A 17,324-nucleotide genomic window follows, 5' to 3' on the forward strand; every position below is an offset into this window, starting at 1 on the left:
GCACGTACTACCATTCAGTAAGATCACAGTCCTCCTGATTCTTGGCTTCAGGTCTACTTCCCTTCCTGCTGTCCATAACCTACAACTCCTCTGTAGACCAAACATGTGCCAATCTTGGCCTTAACTTAGGTCAGCTGTCTGACCTGACACCTCCCTCCCCCACCATAGAGTAGCTCCAGTCAATTGGGGTCTTTTTCCCACCCTAAATTCCAGCATCTGCGGTCTTGTTACTCCAGTTTAAAAATAAAAGTCAAAGTCGAGTTTGTCATATGAACAAGTACATACTGTATATCCACGGCTGCAATGAGAACTTACTTGCAACAGAATCATATTATAATTGCATCAAATATGCAATATTCATAAGAAAGTCATAAATTATGCACAATTTTTACCAGAAAGAACAGAATTACTGTGGGGTGGTAGGATACTGTAGTGGTTAGCGCAATGCTTTGTAGTACTAGCGAATTCCCGCCGCTGCCAGTAGGAACTTGAACGTTCTTCCTGCGACCGCAGGTTTCCTCCAGGTGCTCTGGTTTCCTCCCACAGTCCTACCGGTCGGTAGGTTAATTGGTCATTGTAAATTGTCCTGTGGTTTGGCTGGGATTAAATCAGGGTGTTTCTGGGTGGCGCAGAATGGCTCTTCAGTCCGTGCTCTATCTCAATAAATTTTTAAAAAACGAACAAAAAAATCTACTGTGGTGCAAGTGGCTGTAGTGTTGCTGTAATAGCTTTGCTGGTTTGTTCAAGAAAGGAAGTAGCTGGTTGTGCGGGAGACTTCAGGCCACTGCACTTCCTGCCCCAAGAGAGTTACTACAAGATGGCAAGTCCCATAAGACAGAAATCTTCAAGTCAAGTCAAGTTACTTTTTATTGTCATTTTGACCATAACTGCTGGTACAGAACACAGTAAAAATGAGACAACGTTTTTCAGGACCATGGTGCTACATGAAACAATACAAAAACTACACTGAACTATGTAAAACAACACAAAAACTAGACCACAGACCTACCCAGGACTGCATAAAGTACACAGAACAGTGCAGGCATTACAATAAATAATAAACAAGACAATAGGCACAGCAGAGAGCAGTAGGTTGGTAGTCCCATGGCTTGGGGGAAAAACTGTTACATAAATAAACAGCCGAATGGCAGTGAACTGATGTCGCCTATCCTCATTGCAGCTACTGATACTGATTATATATATTTGTGTCCTGACGAAGGGTCTCGGCCTGAAATGTCGACTGTACCTCTTCCTAGAGATGCTGCCTGGCCTGCTGCATTCACCAGCAACTTTGATGTGTGTTGCTTGAATTTCCAGCATCTGCAGAATTCCTTGTATATGTATCTAGAGTCAGGAAGCGAGCAAGCAGCATCATTGTGGACCCATCACACCCTGGACATCACCTGTTCCAACTCCTTCCTTCTTTCTGGTAGGCGCTTTAGATCACTGTATGCCAGGACAAATAGGTACAAGAACAGTTTCTTTCCCTAGGCCATCAGTCTTATGAACACTTGAATTTTAGTCTATTATAAACCAAGTCCACCTGTGCATACACAGGTACAGCTCATTGCATATAGTTCACGATTGTTTGCACTATTGTTTGCTTTTTGATTCGGTACAGCGAGAGCTCAGGGAAACCGGCATCATATTCCCTGTATGTGTCCACATACTTGGCGATAACAAAGGATTCTGATCCTGATACTTTTAGTGGTGGGGAAGGGAATTGCCATGCCGTATAGAGCTGCTCTAGCTGCAAATGGCGCAGTTTTGGTTTTATATAACAACCAGGACTTCTCCCTGCACAACTCCTGCACTGTCCCCTGGTTTTGCACACGCCGCTGTCAATCACCCAATCTGGGTTAAGTTACAACAGGCACATGCTGTGCGAACACGTGCACTGGCGCCTGACCCAGAACCCCGGCGCGGCTCGCCATTGGTCCGCCTCCCCCCACGTGACCTCCGCCCCGCCCACGGCTGTCAGTTGAATGGCCTATGCAAATTAAGTGTTATATAACGCTTGTGAGAGAACCGCTCTATCAATCGCCGACCACTGAGAAGAAAATACCTCAGAAATAAAAGTATACTCAAACCGACCGGCCAGAATAAAATAAAGCCACCTGAACGCGCTCGCCTTTCACTTCAATCAACACCGACACCCGGTGTTAAGGAAATGCACGTCAGACGCTCACTCACCGTGTCCGACGTCGGAATATATTATGATAATCTATACTAATAACGGAGAACGCGACCACGTTGACGTAATGAATTATGTTAATATATCCCAAAGGACCAATGACATTCAGTGTTTTGCTGCGTTCTGATGAATATGAAGAGTCGTGCCTTGACACTGATGCGAAATATTGGCGATCTGTGGTGACAGTTTCCAATCCCCCACAGAGATAATTAAATTTTAATTTTAAAACAAAATGCACCGAAAGTGTCCACAGGTCACGGAACCGCGTTGTGACTCGGCAGTTTTATCCTCGTGGCCGGTGGTTTTAAAGACTCTGATCGCCAACCCGCCACAGCAACTGCTGGATAATGAGGGTAAGGAGCACGCTTCAAAACAAGGCCCGATGTGCCGACCTCCGCCGGGTCCTCCTCTCTTGTTTCGTACCTTTGCCCCTCTGGAACACCCGAAACCCCGCCGGGTGCTGGCGCCGCCCGCGTCCCACTGTCACCCTTCCCTGGAGAGGGATAAACAGCCGACGTTTCGTGGCGAGAACCTTCTCTGGGCCCGAATCGTCGACTGTTTGTTTTTCTCCATAGATGCTGCCTGACTTGCTGAGGTCCTCCAGCACTGTATGTGTGTGTGTTACTCTGGATCCCCGGAATCTGCAGAATCTCTTGGTTTTTAAAAAAAATATAATCATCATGCCTTCACCCGGTCCTAGTGCCGCCCGCAGGCGCCCGCACCACCCATTCCGGCGGGTCCTAGCGCCGCCCGCACCCCACGCTCAGCCACCCTCCCACCCTCCCCTGCCGCCTGGTCCTAGTGCCTCCGGCACCCACGATCCTAGTTGCATCTGCACCAACCCCCCCCCCACCGGGTTCTCTTGCCACATGCAACCCAAGATCATCCATTCCTCACTGGGTTCTCTTGCCACTCGCACCCCAGTTCACCCGCCCCCGGGTTCTGTTGCCACTCGTACCCCAAGATCAGCCGCACTCCTCCCCCCCCCCACCACTACTGTGTCCTAGTACCACCCGCAACCCAAGAACAATCGTTGTCCGTCCGGTCTTAGCGCTACTGGCATATTCCACCCACACCCCCACACCTCCCTTTCCGGGTCTTAGCCCTGCCATGTATGCCTTCCACTAACCCAGCACCGTCTTCCGATCTCCTGTGCCCAGCTGGTTCTAAGCCTAATGGTCCCCGCCCTGGCCTCTAAGCCTCCTGCTGTCTCACATTTACACGGGAGAGGGGACGGGTGTTGGAGATCACAAGGATTTCGGGATGCCTGTGGCGTTGCGAATGTAGTGTAGGAGACAACCAATTAACTGGCCAGTGAAGTACGTGGCCCAGAGGGAAAAAAAAAGACCATCACTGGCCGAAAAGAACGATCAGGACCCTCTTTTCAGTTTCAGTCCCGCAACCTTGTAGGATTTTAAATCCAAAGGGGTTAAGTATTTTATTATGGGGTGTAAAATGAAGCCTTGTATTCAAGACTAAGGTGGACTTTTGACGGAAGTCATGGGTTATTGAGGTTATAGGAGAGAGACGAGCTGAATCAGAAATGTGATATGAATGAAACTTCTGATTAGTACGTTTGCAGATGACAACGAAAATTGATGGTGTTGAATGTGGCAATATTGATGAATTAGCATCATGGGCAGAGCAATGGCAGGTGCAGTTTAATGCTGCAAAAATATGAGGTGCTGCACAATTTGTGCTTTTTTTCCCCGTGCGTTGGGTGTTTCATATTTTCTTAAACGGATTCCGTGGTGTTTCTTTTTTTTTGTTTTGTGGGAAGACAAATCTCAGCGTTGCATTCTGTAAACATACTTTGACAATAAATCTGCTTTGAACTTTTGGACACACGCACACATTGGTGTAGAATACAAACAGGATCAGAGGACATACGGGGAACAGAAGTACTTTGGTGTTACATGCACAAAGATCCCTGACAACAGTAGCTAATGTAAATACTGTACAGTGAAAAATAGAAACAGTGGGAAAGGGTGTATGGGGTTTAAAATAGAGAGGCAGGGAGTTATGGGATACAATACAATTCATTCATTAATGGAGAGGTTTCCAACCTTTTTTTATGCCATGGACCCCCACTATTAATCATGGACCCCAGGTTGTGACCCCCTGCATTAAGCCATGGTTACAGTGCTGTCTGCCAGACTAAAGGAAAGTTACGATGGTGCTAGTGGCTGTGTGCAGGAGATTCAGCAGAATGTCTCCTGCATTGGAGCTATGAAGAGTGATCAGATGATCTGTGTTTAGACTTTGCTTGTGAATCCTGTGCAGTTTTGCTTTCTAACTACCTCGATGTAATAATGTATGGCAGGATCGAAGCTGTTTCTGAGACGCTGAGTTTGTGTTTCCTGGTTCCTGTACCTCCTCCCTGATGGCAGCAGTGAGAACACGGGCGTGTCCTGGGTGGCGGGGTCCTTAATAATGGCTTTAGGAGGCGCCACCTTTTGAAGATGCCCTCGATGGTGGGGAGGCTAATGCCCGTGAAACTAAAACTTAACTTAAACTTCTTTTGTATTTGCACCTTGTCTCCTTTTGCACGTTGGTTGCTTGTCAGTCTTTGTGTGTAGTTTTTAAAATTATTCTACTGTATTACTTTGTTCCATTGTGAACGCCTGCGAGAAAGTGAACCTCAGGGTAGTAGACGGTGATATATACATACTTTGATCATAAAGTTAATTCAAACTTTGAACTTGTTGGAGCTGGCTGACTCTACAACCCTCTGCAGCTTTTTCCGATCCTGTGCATTGGCCCTTTCCTGCCAGATGGTGATGCAGCCAGTTGAGAAATGGGATTATGGCCAGCAGAGACACGCTGGGCTGAAAGGTCTGCGTGGCTTCATGGCCAGCATAGATACGCTGGGCTGAAGGGTCTGTGTGACTTCATGGCCAGCAGAGACACACTGAGCTGAAGGGTTTGCATGGCTTCATGCCTAGCATAGACATGCTGGGCTGAAGGGTCTGCGTGGCTTTGTGGCTAGCATAGATACGCTAGGCTGAAGGGTCTGTGTGACTTCATGGCCAGCAGAGACACACTGAGCTGAAGGGTTTGCATGGCTTCATGCCTAGCATAGACATGCTGGGCTGAAGGGTCTGCGTGGCTTTGTGGCTAGCATAGATACGCTAGGCTGAAGGGTCTGTGTGGCTTCATGGCTAGCAGAGACACGCTGGGCTGAAGGGTCTGCGTGGCTTTGTGGCCAGCATAGATACACTGGGCTGAAGGGCCTGATGACTCTATGACAATCAGGACACAGGAGAATGCGGATGATGGAGCATCAAATGATCTGCTGAAGGAACTTAGTAGATCAAGCAGCTTCTGTGCAAGGAAACAAATTTGTGTCCTGATTCAGAGTTTTGACCCCAAATGTCCACAATCCCTTTCCTCCCACAAATGCTGCTCGACCTACTGAGTTTCATCGGTAGATTGTTTATTGCTGTTTAACAAGATTGGCTGTTATTGTATTGAATGATAAAGCAATCTCGGGGGACTTAATGGCCTATTAAACTATGATTTCTATACATCCTAAGACAATTACTAGTAAATGATAAGCTAGCACAATAATACCAAGATAATTTCCTCCACATTTCTGATATTGGGTGGTAATCTGTGTGTAATGCTCAGTCCCAGATAACATTTACAGACTTTTGATCGATAAAAGATTTTGTAGCTGAATGGGGAAGACAGTTGAGTGCATGAAGGGCCTAATCATATCCCCATATCCCTTTAATTCTTTTAAAATCTGGGAGCCTGGAATAGAATAGGGAATTGGTTGCAGAGGAAATGCTCGCACTGTTAACCAGACTTCTGTTTCAAAAGCAGAATCGGAATTAGGTTTAATATCACCAGCATATATCGTGAAATTTGTTAACTTTAAGGCAGCAGTTCAATGAAATACATGATAAATTACATTAAGTATCTATATGTATATCAAATAATTAAGTTAAAACAAGTAATGCAAAAAAAAATAAAAAAGTAGTGAGTTAGTGTTGGTGGATTCAGTGTCCATTCAGAAATCAGTTGGCAGAGGGGAAGAAGCTGTTCTTGCATCACTGAGTGTGTGTCTTCAGGCTTCTGTACCTCCTTCCCGACGGTAACATTAAGAAGAGGGCATGTCCTGAGTGATGGGGTCTTTAATGATGGATGCCGCCTTCCTAACTCACAGCTCCTTGAAGATGTCTTTGGATACCACGGGGTCCAGTACCCATGACTGTTGTCGTTCCTTTTCCCGCCTTGTGGCGGATTGGACGGCACTTTTTGCTGTTTCTGTAGCACTTGACTGTTTTTTATGAGGCTGAGTTGCTAGCTTAATGCACAACCCTACACAGACAGAAAGCGTGAAAGGAGCCAGCCGGATTCGAACCGGGGACCATTCGCCTCGGAGTCTGGTGGTGATGACACTACACAATTGGCTGGCTAAAGCACCTGTGATGGAGCTGACTAATCTTACAACTTTTTTGCAACTTACTACGATTTTGTGCAGTAGCCCCCCTCGCCCCCAGGTGATGTACCTAGCCAGAATACACTCCACGGTACGTCTGTAGAAGTTTTCAAGTATTTTAGTTGACAAACCAAATCTCTTCAAACTCCTAATGAAATATAGCCGCTGTCTTGCCTTCTTTATAGCTGCATCGATATGTTATGTCCTCAGAGATACTGACACCCAGAAACTTCAAATTGCTCACTCAACTTCAGCCAATGTTGAATGGCCAGGTTTGTTCTGTGATTTTGCCAATAGAATTTCCTTGATCCCCCAGTATTAGTCATACGGTGTACTGGCTTATCCTGTGATTATTTGCTAACTTGAAGTAATTTAAGTACAGGCTGTACCTCTTTTAAAAAAAGAAGAGGGAGCTGTATCCGAGGTGAAACTAGTGGGCTCTGGCAGCTGCAAAAGGAAATGAACAAACCAAGGGCAAGAGCAGACATTGCTATTCACAATATGGTTCTGCAGGCTGTGGTGATTTCCCCACTACCTTACCACGACACACTGTGATAGAGAGCTTAGTGACATGGTGTCCCTCACAAAACAGAAGAGTTGGCCAGTAACTTCAGAAAGGAGGCAGGGCACATCCACCTGTCTAAATCAACTGTGTCGAGGTTGAGGAGGTCCCAGGTGTGAGCATCGCCAACAGCCTCTCCTGGTCCATTCATGTTGATGTCACGGTCAAAAAACCCCACCGAAGAAATTCGGCACGTCTCTGTCGACATTTAACAATCTTTACAACTGCACCACAGTAAACAGTTTTTTTGGATGTCTAACAGCTTGGTATGGCAGCCGCCCTGCATGTGAGCACAAGAAACTTCGAAGAGTTGTGGTTACAGTTCAGCACGCCACAGGAACCAGCCTCCCCTCCACGGACTCTGTCTGCAGTTGTAACTGCCTCAGTAAAGCAGCCAGCATAATCAAAGGCCTGAAAGCAAGCTCGAGGAAAGCTTCTAACCCACTATTATCAAACCCTTAAGTGGACCTCTTGTTCAATAAGATGGACTCTCAGGCTCACAATCTACACTGATACGGTCTTGCACTTTATCATTAACCAGCACTGCACTTTTTCGGTAGCTTTTACACTTCATTCTGAATTGTTATCATCTTACCATATTCTAGCTCAATGCACTGTGTAATGATTTGATTTGTATAACAGTATGCAAGACGAGCTTTTCGCTGTATCTGGGTACATGTGACAATAGTAAACCAAAATTGAATTGAATTGACTTTATTTCTTACATCCCTCACATACATGAGGAATAAAAATCTTTACATTACATCTCCATCTAAATGTGCAATGTGCAATCATAGTAGCTTATAATAATTTATAATAAATAGAACAGTCAGTGTAATATAGTGTACACTCGAATCAGTGTGAGTTCATCAGTCTGATGGCCTGGTGGAAGAAGGTTGGTCCTGGCTTTTATGCTGCAGTAGTGCTTCCAAAACCAATAAACCAGTAGCAACAACAATAAGACAGGAGCTGAGGTCGATGGAAGGAGCGACATCCCACAAAGTGGAAGCAGTGCCACAATGTCATAGTCAGTGGAGACATAACCCCAGGCATCTCCCACACTGCTCCATGCAACACACACTCAGTGGCCACTTTATTAGGTACAGCCGCACGTCGCTCATTAATGCAAATATCTAATCAGCCAATCATCTGCATAGAAGCATGCAGACATGGTCAAAAGGCTCAGTTGTTGTTCAGACCAAACATCAGAATAGGGAAGAAGTGGCTTTGACCTTGGAATGTTTGTTGGTGCCAGACGGGGTGGATTGAGTATCTTAGAAACTGCTGATCTCCTGGGATTTTCAGGCAAAACAGTCTCTAGAGCAGGGTTTCTCACCGGGGTTCCGCGAGAGATCGTGATTTTAAAAAAAACGTTATTTCTTGAACTTCACGCAATGCGCGATGCTAGTGCTCGCAGTGGTGGGCACTGACTGAGCAGCCCTGTTAGCAATCTCGGTAGAGGTCTCACAGTCCAGTTTGGCTGTGCGCAGTAGGACCGTGTTTATTTAGCTGAGTGCGTTCTCAGTTTTGATGCGAGATGGGGGAGGCCCTTGATAACTGGTGAAAACTGTATTCCACGGAGGGGAGAATGGTAGGCTGATGGTGAGCACGGAGGGGAGGACGCTTGGCTGATGAGGAGCGTGAAGTACATTTTTCGAGCATCAAATGGAGTTGCCCTACTTGGGCTGTGACGTCTGCCTCTCCCTCCCGGATTACCTCCCCCAACTTCCCCTTACGGGCCAACAACTGACTTATGTAAGCGAACGAACTCTACTGATGTAGTAGAAAATTGGAAGGAAATTTTCATTCTAAAGAAGGAAATTTTATGTGCTGTGACTCAGCTGCTGGCCTGCCACTTCGCTGTTGTTGTAAACGTTACAAAAGGTGGATGGTGTAGGGTAGAAATGAATTGTTTGTGAAGTTTTCGTATTCTTTCCAGTTCTTTTTATATTTTATTAATCCCTGTGTTAGGACAAGATGCAGTACGAGAAATTGAAAAGGTTTCACTCTCAAACTGTACGATAAGTTTGCTCTGCCATTTCCTCAACCCTATTCTCCCATGTTCCCCAGTAACCCTTAATCTCCTTACAAATCAAGGACCAATCATTCTCCGTCTTAAATACAGTCAATGACTTGACATCCACAGCCTTCCGTGGCAATGGGTCCCACACATTCACTGCCCCTTTGCTGAAGAAAGTTCTGCTCATCTTCTGTTCACTGTCCCTTCTATTCTGAGGCTGTGATCTCTGATTCTAGTCTCTCCTAATGGAAACATCCTCTCCACATCCACTCCATTTGGGCCTTACAGTATCGAGTAGGTTTCAATATCCTCGCCCTCTCCCCATCCTTCTGAACTCCCATCGAGTATTGATCCAGCGACATCGAATGCTGCTCATATGTTAAGCCTTTCATTCCCAAGGATTGTTCTTGTGCTCCTTTCCAGGGCCAGCCAATTCTTCCATAGGTACAGGGTCCAGAAATTCTCGCAATATTTCAAAGGCGGTCTGACCAACACCTTATAAAGCCTCAGCAGTACATTCTGGCTTTATATTCTAATCCCCTTGGAAAGAATGCCAGTATTGCTTTCATCTTATCCTCATACGCTGGATACTCGGCCAAACCTTTTGCCATCTGCTTGCACGGACTGCTGTTTATCAACTGTACCAGGTCCTTGTTAATACAAGACACTCATGACAAAAAGAAACCTTCCTCTCTTGCAGGGCAGGGTGGCACACATTGGGAGCCACCAGCAGAGGCAAACTGGTGGGGACACGATGGAGAAGGAGGGAGCTCTGGCGCTGTGGAGTGGCTCAGAATCTGGTGTATTATCACCGACATATGTTGTGAAATTTGTTGTTTTGTGGCAGCAGAACAGCGCAAGACATAAAAATTACTACAAATTACAATAAGAGACACTAAAGATGTAATGGGTTCACGGGCCATTCAGAAATGTGATGGTGGAAAGGAAGAGGCTGTTGCTAAAACATTTGTGTGGGTCTTCAGGCTCCTGTACCTCCTTCCCAATGGTAGTAATGAGAAGGGATGGTGATCCTTAATGATGCATGTCGCCTTCTTGAGGTGCGGTTTTTGAAGATGTCCTCGATGGTGGGGAGGGTTGTGTCTGTAATGGAGCTGTTCAAGTCCTTGCAGCCTCTTTCAATCTTATACATTACAACTTCCAACCGGTCATAGTGCTCTCCTCTGTACATTTGTAGAAAATCGCTAGAAACCTCAGTGAATATCTAATCTCCTTAAACTCTGAATGAAGTAAAGCTGATGGCTTGTCTTTGTGATGGCGTCAACTTGTTCCGCTCAGGGTAGATCTTCTGTGATATTGACACCCAGGGATTTGACAATAGACAATAGGTGCAGGAGTAGGCCATTCAGCCCTTCGAGCCGGCACCACCATTCACTGTGATCATGGCTGATCATCCACAATCAGTACCCTTTTCCTGCTTTCTCCCTATATCCCTTCACTCCGCTATCTTTAAGAGCTCTATCTAACTCTTTCTTGAAAGAATCCAGAGAATTGGCCTCCACTGCCTTCTGAGTCGGAGCATTCCACAGAACCACAACCCTCTGAAGAAATTTTTCCTCAACTCCGTTCTAAATTGTCTACCCCTTATTCCTAAACTGTGGCCTCCGGTTCTGGACTCCCCCAACATCGGGAACATGTTTCCTGCCTCTAGCGTGTCCAATCCCTTAATAATCTTATATGTTTCAACCAGATTTGAAGCCGCTCACGCTTTCCACCGCTAACCCCTCAACAATGATTGGTGTGCGTTCCCCTTTCCGAAGTCCACAGTCAGTTCCTCAGCCCTACTGACAGTCAAGTGCAAGGTTGTTGTAGCAACACCACTCAACCAGCTGATCTGTCTCACTCCTGTACGTCTCTGAGAATCTGCTGCCATCAGCAAATTTATGGCTGACGTTTGCGCTGTCCCCAGCCACACAAGCATGAGTGTAGAGAGAGTAGAGCAGTGGGCCAAGCTCATATCCTTGAGGCATGCCTGTGTTGATTGTCAATGAGGGGGGAAATGTTGTTACCATTCTGCACCAATTGTGATCTCCCAATGAGGCTGTCACGAGGTCTATAGCCAGTAGCAATCTGGATGCAGTTGGAGAAAGATATTTTTATTTTGAAATACAGCACGGTAACAGGCCCTACCGGCCCAGCGAGCCCGTTCTGCCCAGTTACACCCAACCTGTACGTCTTTGGACTGTGGGAGGAAACAAGAGCACCCAGAGGGAACCCAACACAGTCAAGGGGAGAGTGTGCAGACACCTTACAGGCAGCAGCAGAATTTAACAGCCAATGCTTAATAGTGCTACCCCTACCCTACCATGAGCCCTTTTCAGGCATAATCCTCCTTCTCAGACCCTCCCTCAACTTCATCCCATGTTTACCAGCTACCTCTCATAGGACCCAAAGCTGCTCCTCCTCTTAGGCTCGCAGTCCCTCAGCCTAGCTCTACGCCTGCGCCTTTCTCCAATAAGTTAGTGAAGACACTGCACTTGCTCAAGCAGGAGGGCAGCATGTGTGAGGGCTCTTTGTCAAGTGATTGTCGAAGCAGCCATCAGTTCAAAGCTGACATTGGGCACCGTGGCGGTAAGAGCAATATAACGGTGAGTCACAAACACAAGAAAATCTGCAGGTAACAGTGAACTACTGGTACAAGTGACCTGCATCACGGATCGGGGATATGTGGTGCCTGCTTCCCGACGGACGAGCTCGCACCTGGGATCTGTTCCAGGGGCACACGGGCAAGCAGCTGCAACACAGGGCATTGGCGGGTTCTGTGTGAGGCGCCAGGCGGCGAGAAGGAGTCCAGCTCCAAACCGGAACACGGGTTTGGCAGAGAACCCGGGACATCATTTTCTCGTAGAGTCCCGCCGGCAGTCATCAATCAGGGCTCGATTCCCGCCGGTGTCTATAAGGAGTTTGTACATTCTCCCTGTAACCGTTCGGATTTCCTCCAGGTGCTCTGGTTTCCTCCCACAGCCCAAAGGCATACAGGTTAAGGTTAGTAAGTGTGGGCGTGAAATGTTGGCACTGGAAATGAAATGACTCTTGCGGGTTTCCCCCATCGCATTACTTGGACAGCGTTTGTCGTTGACACAGAACTTTTCGATATACATGTGCCAAGTAATGCTAATCGTTAGATCTTTAATCTTTCTTAGTGTGGAAGTGGCAGCCACTTCCATTTGAACGCTTGCAAGCCCCACCATCATCGGATCATTGTCTCAGCTTCCACTGATGCAGAAGCTACTGGAGTTCAATGCCTGCTAGGGGACTTGCATCCTCAGTCCTCCCAGCAAATCTGAACAGTTGCTAAGACACCACCCCAGGTAGGAGCGAATGACATCTGTCCTCCCCTCAGGACATCGGCACTTGTGCCTGTTCCCGCATGGTTGGTCGTACAGTACACTTGTCATCCAGACCAACTTTCAGTTGCACATTGTTTTGTTTGTAAATCTTTGTTTATGTCTATCTTTTTCATAAATTCTATTGCACTTCATTAAATGCCTGCAAGAAAATGAATCTCAAGATAATTTCTGGTGATATATTTATACTTTAATAATAAATTTACTTTGACTGACTTTGATTGTCAACAGCACAGTCTGAATTTTGGCCTGCTAAGCCCAGGGTGTTGTGAAGTCAGCACCCTCCTCCACCTCAAGCCTGCACCTCAGGTTCTGTCAAGGAGATGGACTAGTGGCACTGTGTGGGATCTATAGGGCAGACAAGATCTATAATGAATTGCACCAATATAGTTTGCTTTATCAGTTTTCTTGCAGTTGCAAGTACAGTATAAACCGAATTTCGAATGTTCATTCAGTGTGCTCTCTGGTGTGATAGGTGCTGTAATATAGGAAATGTGGTTTTGTACAAGATTCTTCCAGTAGAACGTAGAACAGTACAGCACAGGAACAGGCCCTTCAGCCCACAGTGTTGTGCCAAACCAGCTAAAAGATAAATCAAAACTCCTCCAAAAACCAATCCCTCCTACGTACACATTGTCCATATCCCTCCATCTTGCTCACATCCACCCATCTAAATGTTTCTTAAAAGCCTTTACCACCATACCAGGCAGCACATTCCAGGCACCCACGACCCTCTGAGTAAGAAAACTTAACCCCTCATATCTACCCCCTCTTACCTTCAGTGCATGCCCTCTGATATTAGACATTTGCAACATTGACATAAATGACCCCTTTAGTATTTTATAGTCATCTTAACCAAGGAATATGTTTTTCTTCATAGCAGTCCACTTAGGGCAGCAATGAAGGTCCTCCGTCTCTGATGGTGTTCAGGGCTTTCTTCATTGTGTCAGTAGCTCATGCTTTCAGTCATGCAAGTTCCGGGTGGAGACTCAAGGATACCATCACACTCTGATGTGGAAGGACTCTTCATTGCTGTTTCTGTAATGATTTTGTTTTACCAGTCAGGGTTGTTAGCTATGAGCTATACCCCCAAACCTGGAGGACCGGTGGACCACTCTCAGTCTGGCCTCTACCCTTTGACCTGTTTGGCATGGGTGACCCTACCAAGAAGTGTAAAGCCCTGACTCCAGCCAACATACAGTAGCAGTGCCACGGATTTTGTTTTATGGCCACTCGAGGCTTGTTCTGTTCTATGTTGGTGCCAGAATGTGTGCCAACTCTTGCGGGCTGCCCCTGGCACATCCTTGGAGTGCATTGGCTGTCAACGCAGGCGATGCATTTCGCGATGTGTTTTAATGTACACGTGATAAATAAATCCAAATCTGAATCTGAAAGCGGAATATCCAAGCCTCAATTTATCATCTATCTCTGATTGCAAAGCACTCCCTCAACTCCACACCGGGAATGTCGTCATGGATTTGGATTCACATCCCTGGACTCCGAACCCACAGCCTCAGTGTCTGAGATGGGTGAACTGCAGCTGACACAACAGAAGTGAGAGAGATGTAATCTTACACGGTGTACACCCATTCATCTAAGATACATGGTAAGATTGGCAGCTGTTATTATAAGAATATTAAGCACGCAGATTCAGCAAGTAATTAAAATACCAAGTGGCATATTGGCCCTTAACACCAGGAGCAGATAAAATATATTGTGTTATTTCTATTGTACTGGGTACTGATGCCACAACCCTCCCTTCCGTTCCACCAGTGAAAGAACACACTTGCTTCGGTGGTAGTCTAGGAGAGAAGAGCTGTGCCCCCACAAATCCACTCATTAGTTAAGACCATAAAACACAAGAGTAGAATTAGGCCATTGGGCCCATCGAGTCTGGTCCGCCAACTCAATCATGGCTGATTTATTATCCCTCTCAACCCTGCCTTCTCCCCAAAACCTTTGATGCCCTAACTAATCAAGAATCGATCAACCACCACTTTGAATATGCAAAATGGCTTGGCCTCCACAGGCATCTGTGGCAGTGAATTCCACATTCGCCACCCTCTAGCTAAAGAAATTCCAACTCATCTCTGTTCTACAGGGATGACTCACTGTGACCTCTGGTCCTTGACTCTCCCACGATTGGAAACATTCTCGCCACGTCTTTCAATATTCAATAGGTTTCAGTAAGATCCCCCCCTTATTCTTCTAAACTTTAGTGAGTACAGGCCCAGAGTCAGAGCTCCTCATACGTTAACCCTTGCATTCCTGGAATCATTCTCAGGTATCTCCTGGCCCTCTCCAATGCCAGCATATTTTTTTAAGGTAAAGAGTTCAGAACCGTTCACAATACTCAAAGTACAGTCTGACCAATGACTGATAAAGCCTCAGCATTACATTCTCGCTTTTATATTCTAATCCTCTTGAAATGAATGCCAACATTGCGTTTGCCTTCCTCACCACCAGCTCAACATGTAAGTTATCTCCCTCAGCACAGGTGCACCACAAGGCCGTGTGCTTAACCCCTGCTCTACTTATTTTATATTTATGACTGTGAGGCTAAGCTCAACTCCAATGCCATATTCAAGTTTACTACGGTCATTGGCTGAATTAAAGGTGGTGAGGAGTCAGCATACAGGAGAGAGATTGCAAATCTGGCTGAGTGATGCCACAACAACAACCTCTCACTCAAAGTCAGCAAGACCAAGGAACTGATTACTGACTTCAGGAGGAGGAAATCTGAGGTCCATGAGCCAGTCCTCATCAGGGGATCAGAGGTGGAGAGGGTCAGCAACTTTAAAATCCTTGGTGTTATCATTTCAGAGAATCTGTCCTGGGCCCAGCACAAGAGTGTCAGTGTGAAGAAAACATGGCAGCAACTCTACTTTCTTAGGAGTTTGTGAAGATTGACCATGTCAAATAAAACTTTGACAGACTTCTATAGATGTGAGGTGGAGAGTATATTGGTTGGTTGCTTCACGGCCTGGTATGGGAACACCAATGCCCTTGAACGGAAAATCCTACAAAAAGCGGTGGATACTGTCCAGTCCATCATGGGCAAAGCCCTCCTCACCATTGAGCCCATCAACACGGAGCAGTGTCTCAGGAAAGCAGCATCCATCATCAAGGACCCCCACTATCCAAGCCATGCTCTCTTCTCACTGCTGCCATTGGGAGGAAGGTACAAGAGCTTCACGACCCACTCTACCAGGTTCAGGAACAGATATTACCCTCTCAACCATCAGGCTCATCACTCAACTTCACTCACCCCCATCACCGAATTTTTGCCACAGCTTATGGACTCACTTTCAAGGACTCTTCATCTCATGTTCTCAATATTTATTGTTTATTTATTTGTTATTATTATTATTACTTCTTCTTTCTTTTTATATTTGCATAGTTTGTTGTCTTACGCACATTAATTGCAATTGTTTTTCTGTTTTTTGGGTGCAGTCTTTCATTAATTTTATTCTGTTTCTTGTATTACCATGAATGCCAGCAAGAAAATGAATCTCAGATGACATATCTGTACTTGGATAGTAAATTTACCTTGAACTTTGAACTTTTGAACCTTTAGGAAATCCTGCACGAGGATTCCCAAGTCCCTTTTTATTTCTCATTTCCAAATTTTCCCCCATTTAAAAGACAGTCTATGCCTCTACTCCTTCTACCAAAGTGCATGACCGTAAACCTCCTTACATTATATTCCATCTGCTACCTCTTTGCCCATTTTCCTAGTCTCTCTAATTCCTTCTGCAGACTCCCTGTTTCCTCAACACTACCTGCCCCTCTGCCTGTCTTTGTATCGTCAGCAGACTTGGCGACAAAGTCATTCGTTCCTTCATCCAAGTCAAAGAATCAAGAGTCTCAAAGTGCATTTAATAACGAAGAATGTATGAGTTATACAACCTTGAGGTTTGTTTGCTTAACGGGCAGATGCAAAGCAAGGAACCCGAAAGAACCCAATTAAAAGACACAGAGAAAGAGAAAAAAAAACAAATCATGTAAACAATAAAAGTGAGAAAACAATAAAAGTAACAACAACAGCCTTCCGAACCAAATTGAGTCCTTAGATCCAAGTCCCTGGAATAGGCCCAGTGGCTCGGTATTCAGTTCGTCATATTAGCAGGGCAAATCGGCACAAAGTTCGCGGGGCTCAGTTCAGGGTCTGAAGTTGAGGATTGTGTCTGGGACAAGGCTTGGGGTAGTGTTATAAATTGAGGTATAAGTCAGGATTTAGTGTTAAGGATGAGTTAGTTCCAGAAGTCAACTATGTCTCAGGCAAAGTATTTAGAGTTAGAGTTAACAAGTTACGGCTCTGATCAGAGACAAGGTTACTGCTCAGGGATCAGGGTAATAGTTACAGGTTTATGCTTTGGTGAAGAACAGGGTTTAATGCAGGGGTTCCCAACCTTTGTTATGCCACGGAGCCTTACCATTAACTGAAGGGTGGTGAGAGGCATTGTCAAGAGTCGGATAACAGTGAACTAGAAGCAGTCCAGAGTCTGGTCTTTCATTGATTTTGTTAAAGTTATTATTCTATCAATTTATTGAGTATGCCCTCAAAAAAGTGAGTATCAGGATTGTTTATGGTGACATATACAGCATGTAGCTTGATAATAAATTTACTTTGAAATTTTATTCCATCCTCACGGATGCTGCCTGAACCACTGAGTTCCTCCAGTGTCTTTTGTCTGTTGCTCCAGATCCAGCATGTGCAGCCTCTCGTGTCTCTA

At 45.7% G+C, this 17,324-nt stretch overlaps 1 protein-coding gene across 3 annotated transcripts in view; it reads left to right on the plus strand.

Annotated features, from left to right (window-relative positions):
• The first annotated feature begins 2,296 nt into the window (after positions 1–2,296).
• The window catches only part of LOC134354033 (thyrotroph embryonic factor-like), an 80,580-nt gene continuing 65,552 nt past the window's right edge, over positions 2,297–17,324 (plus strand). For all 3 annotated transcript variants that reach the window (XM_063062709.1, XM_063062712.1, XM_063062711.1), the window contains exon 1: positions 2,297–2,547. In XM_063062709.1, coding sequence (XP_062918779.1) covers positions 2,427–2,547 — 121 coding nt within the window. In that variant the 5' untranslated portion in view covers positions 2,297–2,426. The remainder of the gene's footprint in view (positions 2,548–17,324) is intronic.

This window comes from Mobula hypostoma, chromosome 11 (genome assembly GCF_963921235.1).
Source record: "Mobula hypostoma chromosome 11, sMobHyp1.1, whole genome shotgun sequence".
Lineage (NCBI taxonomy): Eukaryota > Metazoa > Chordata > Chondrichthyes > Myliobatiformes > Myliobatidae > Mobula > Mobula hypostoma.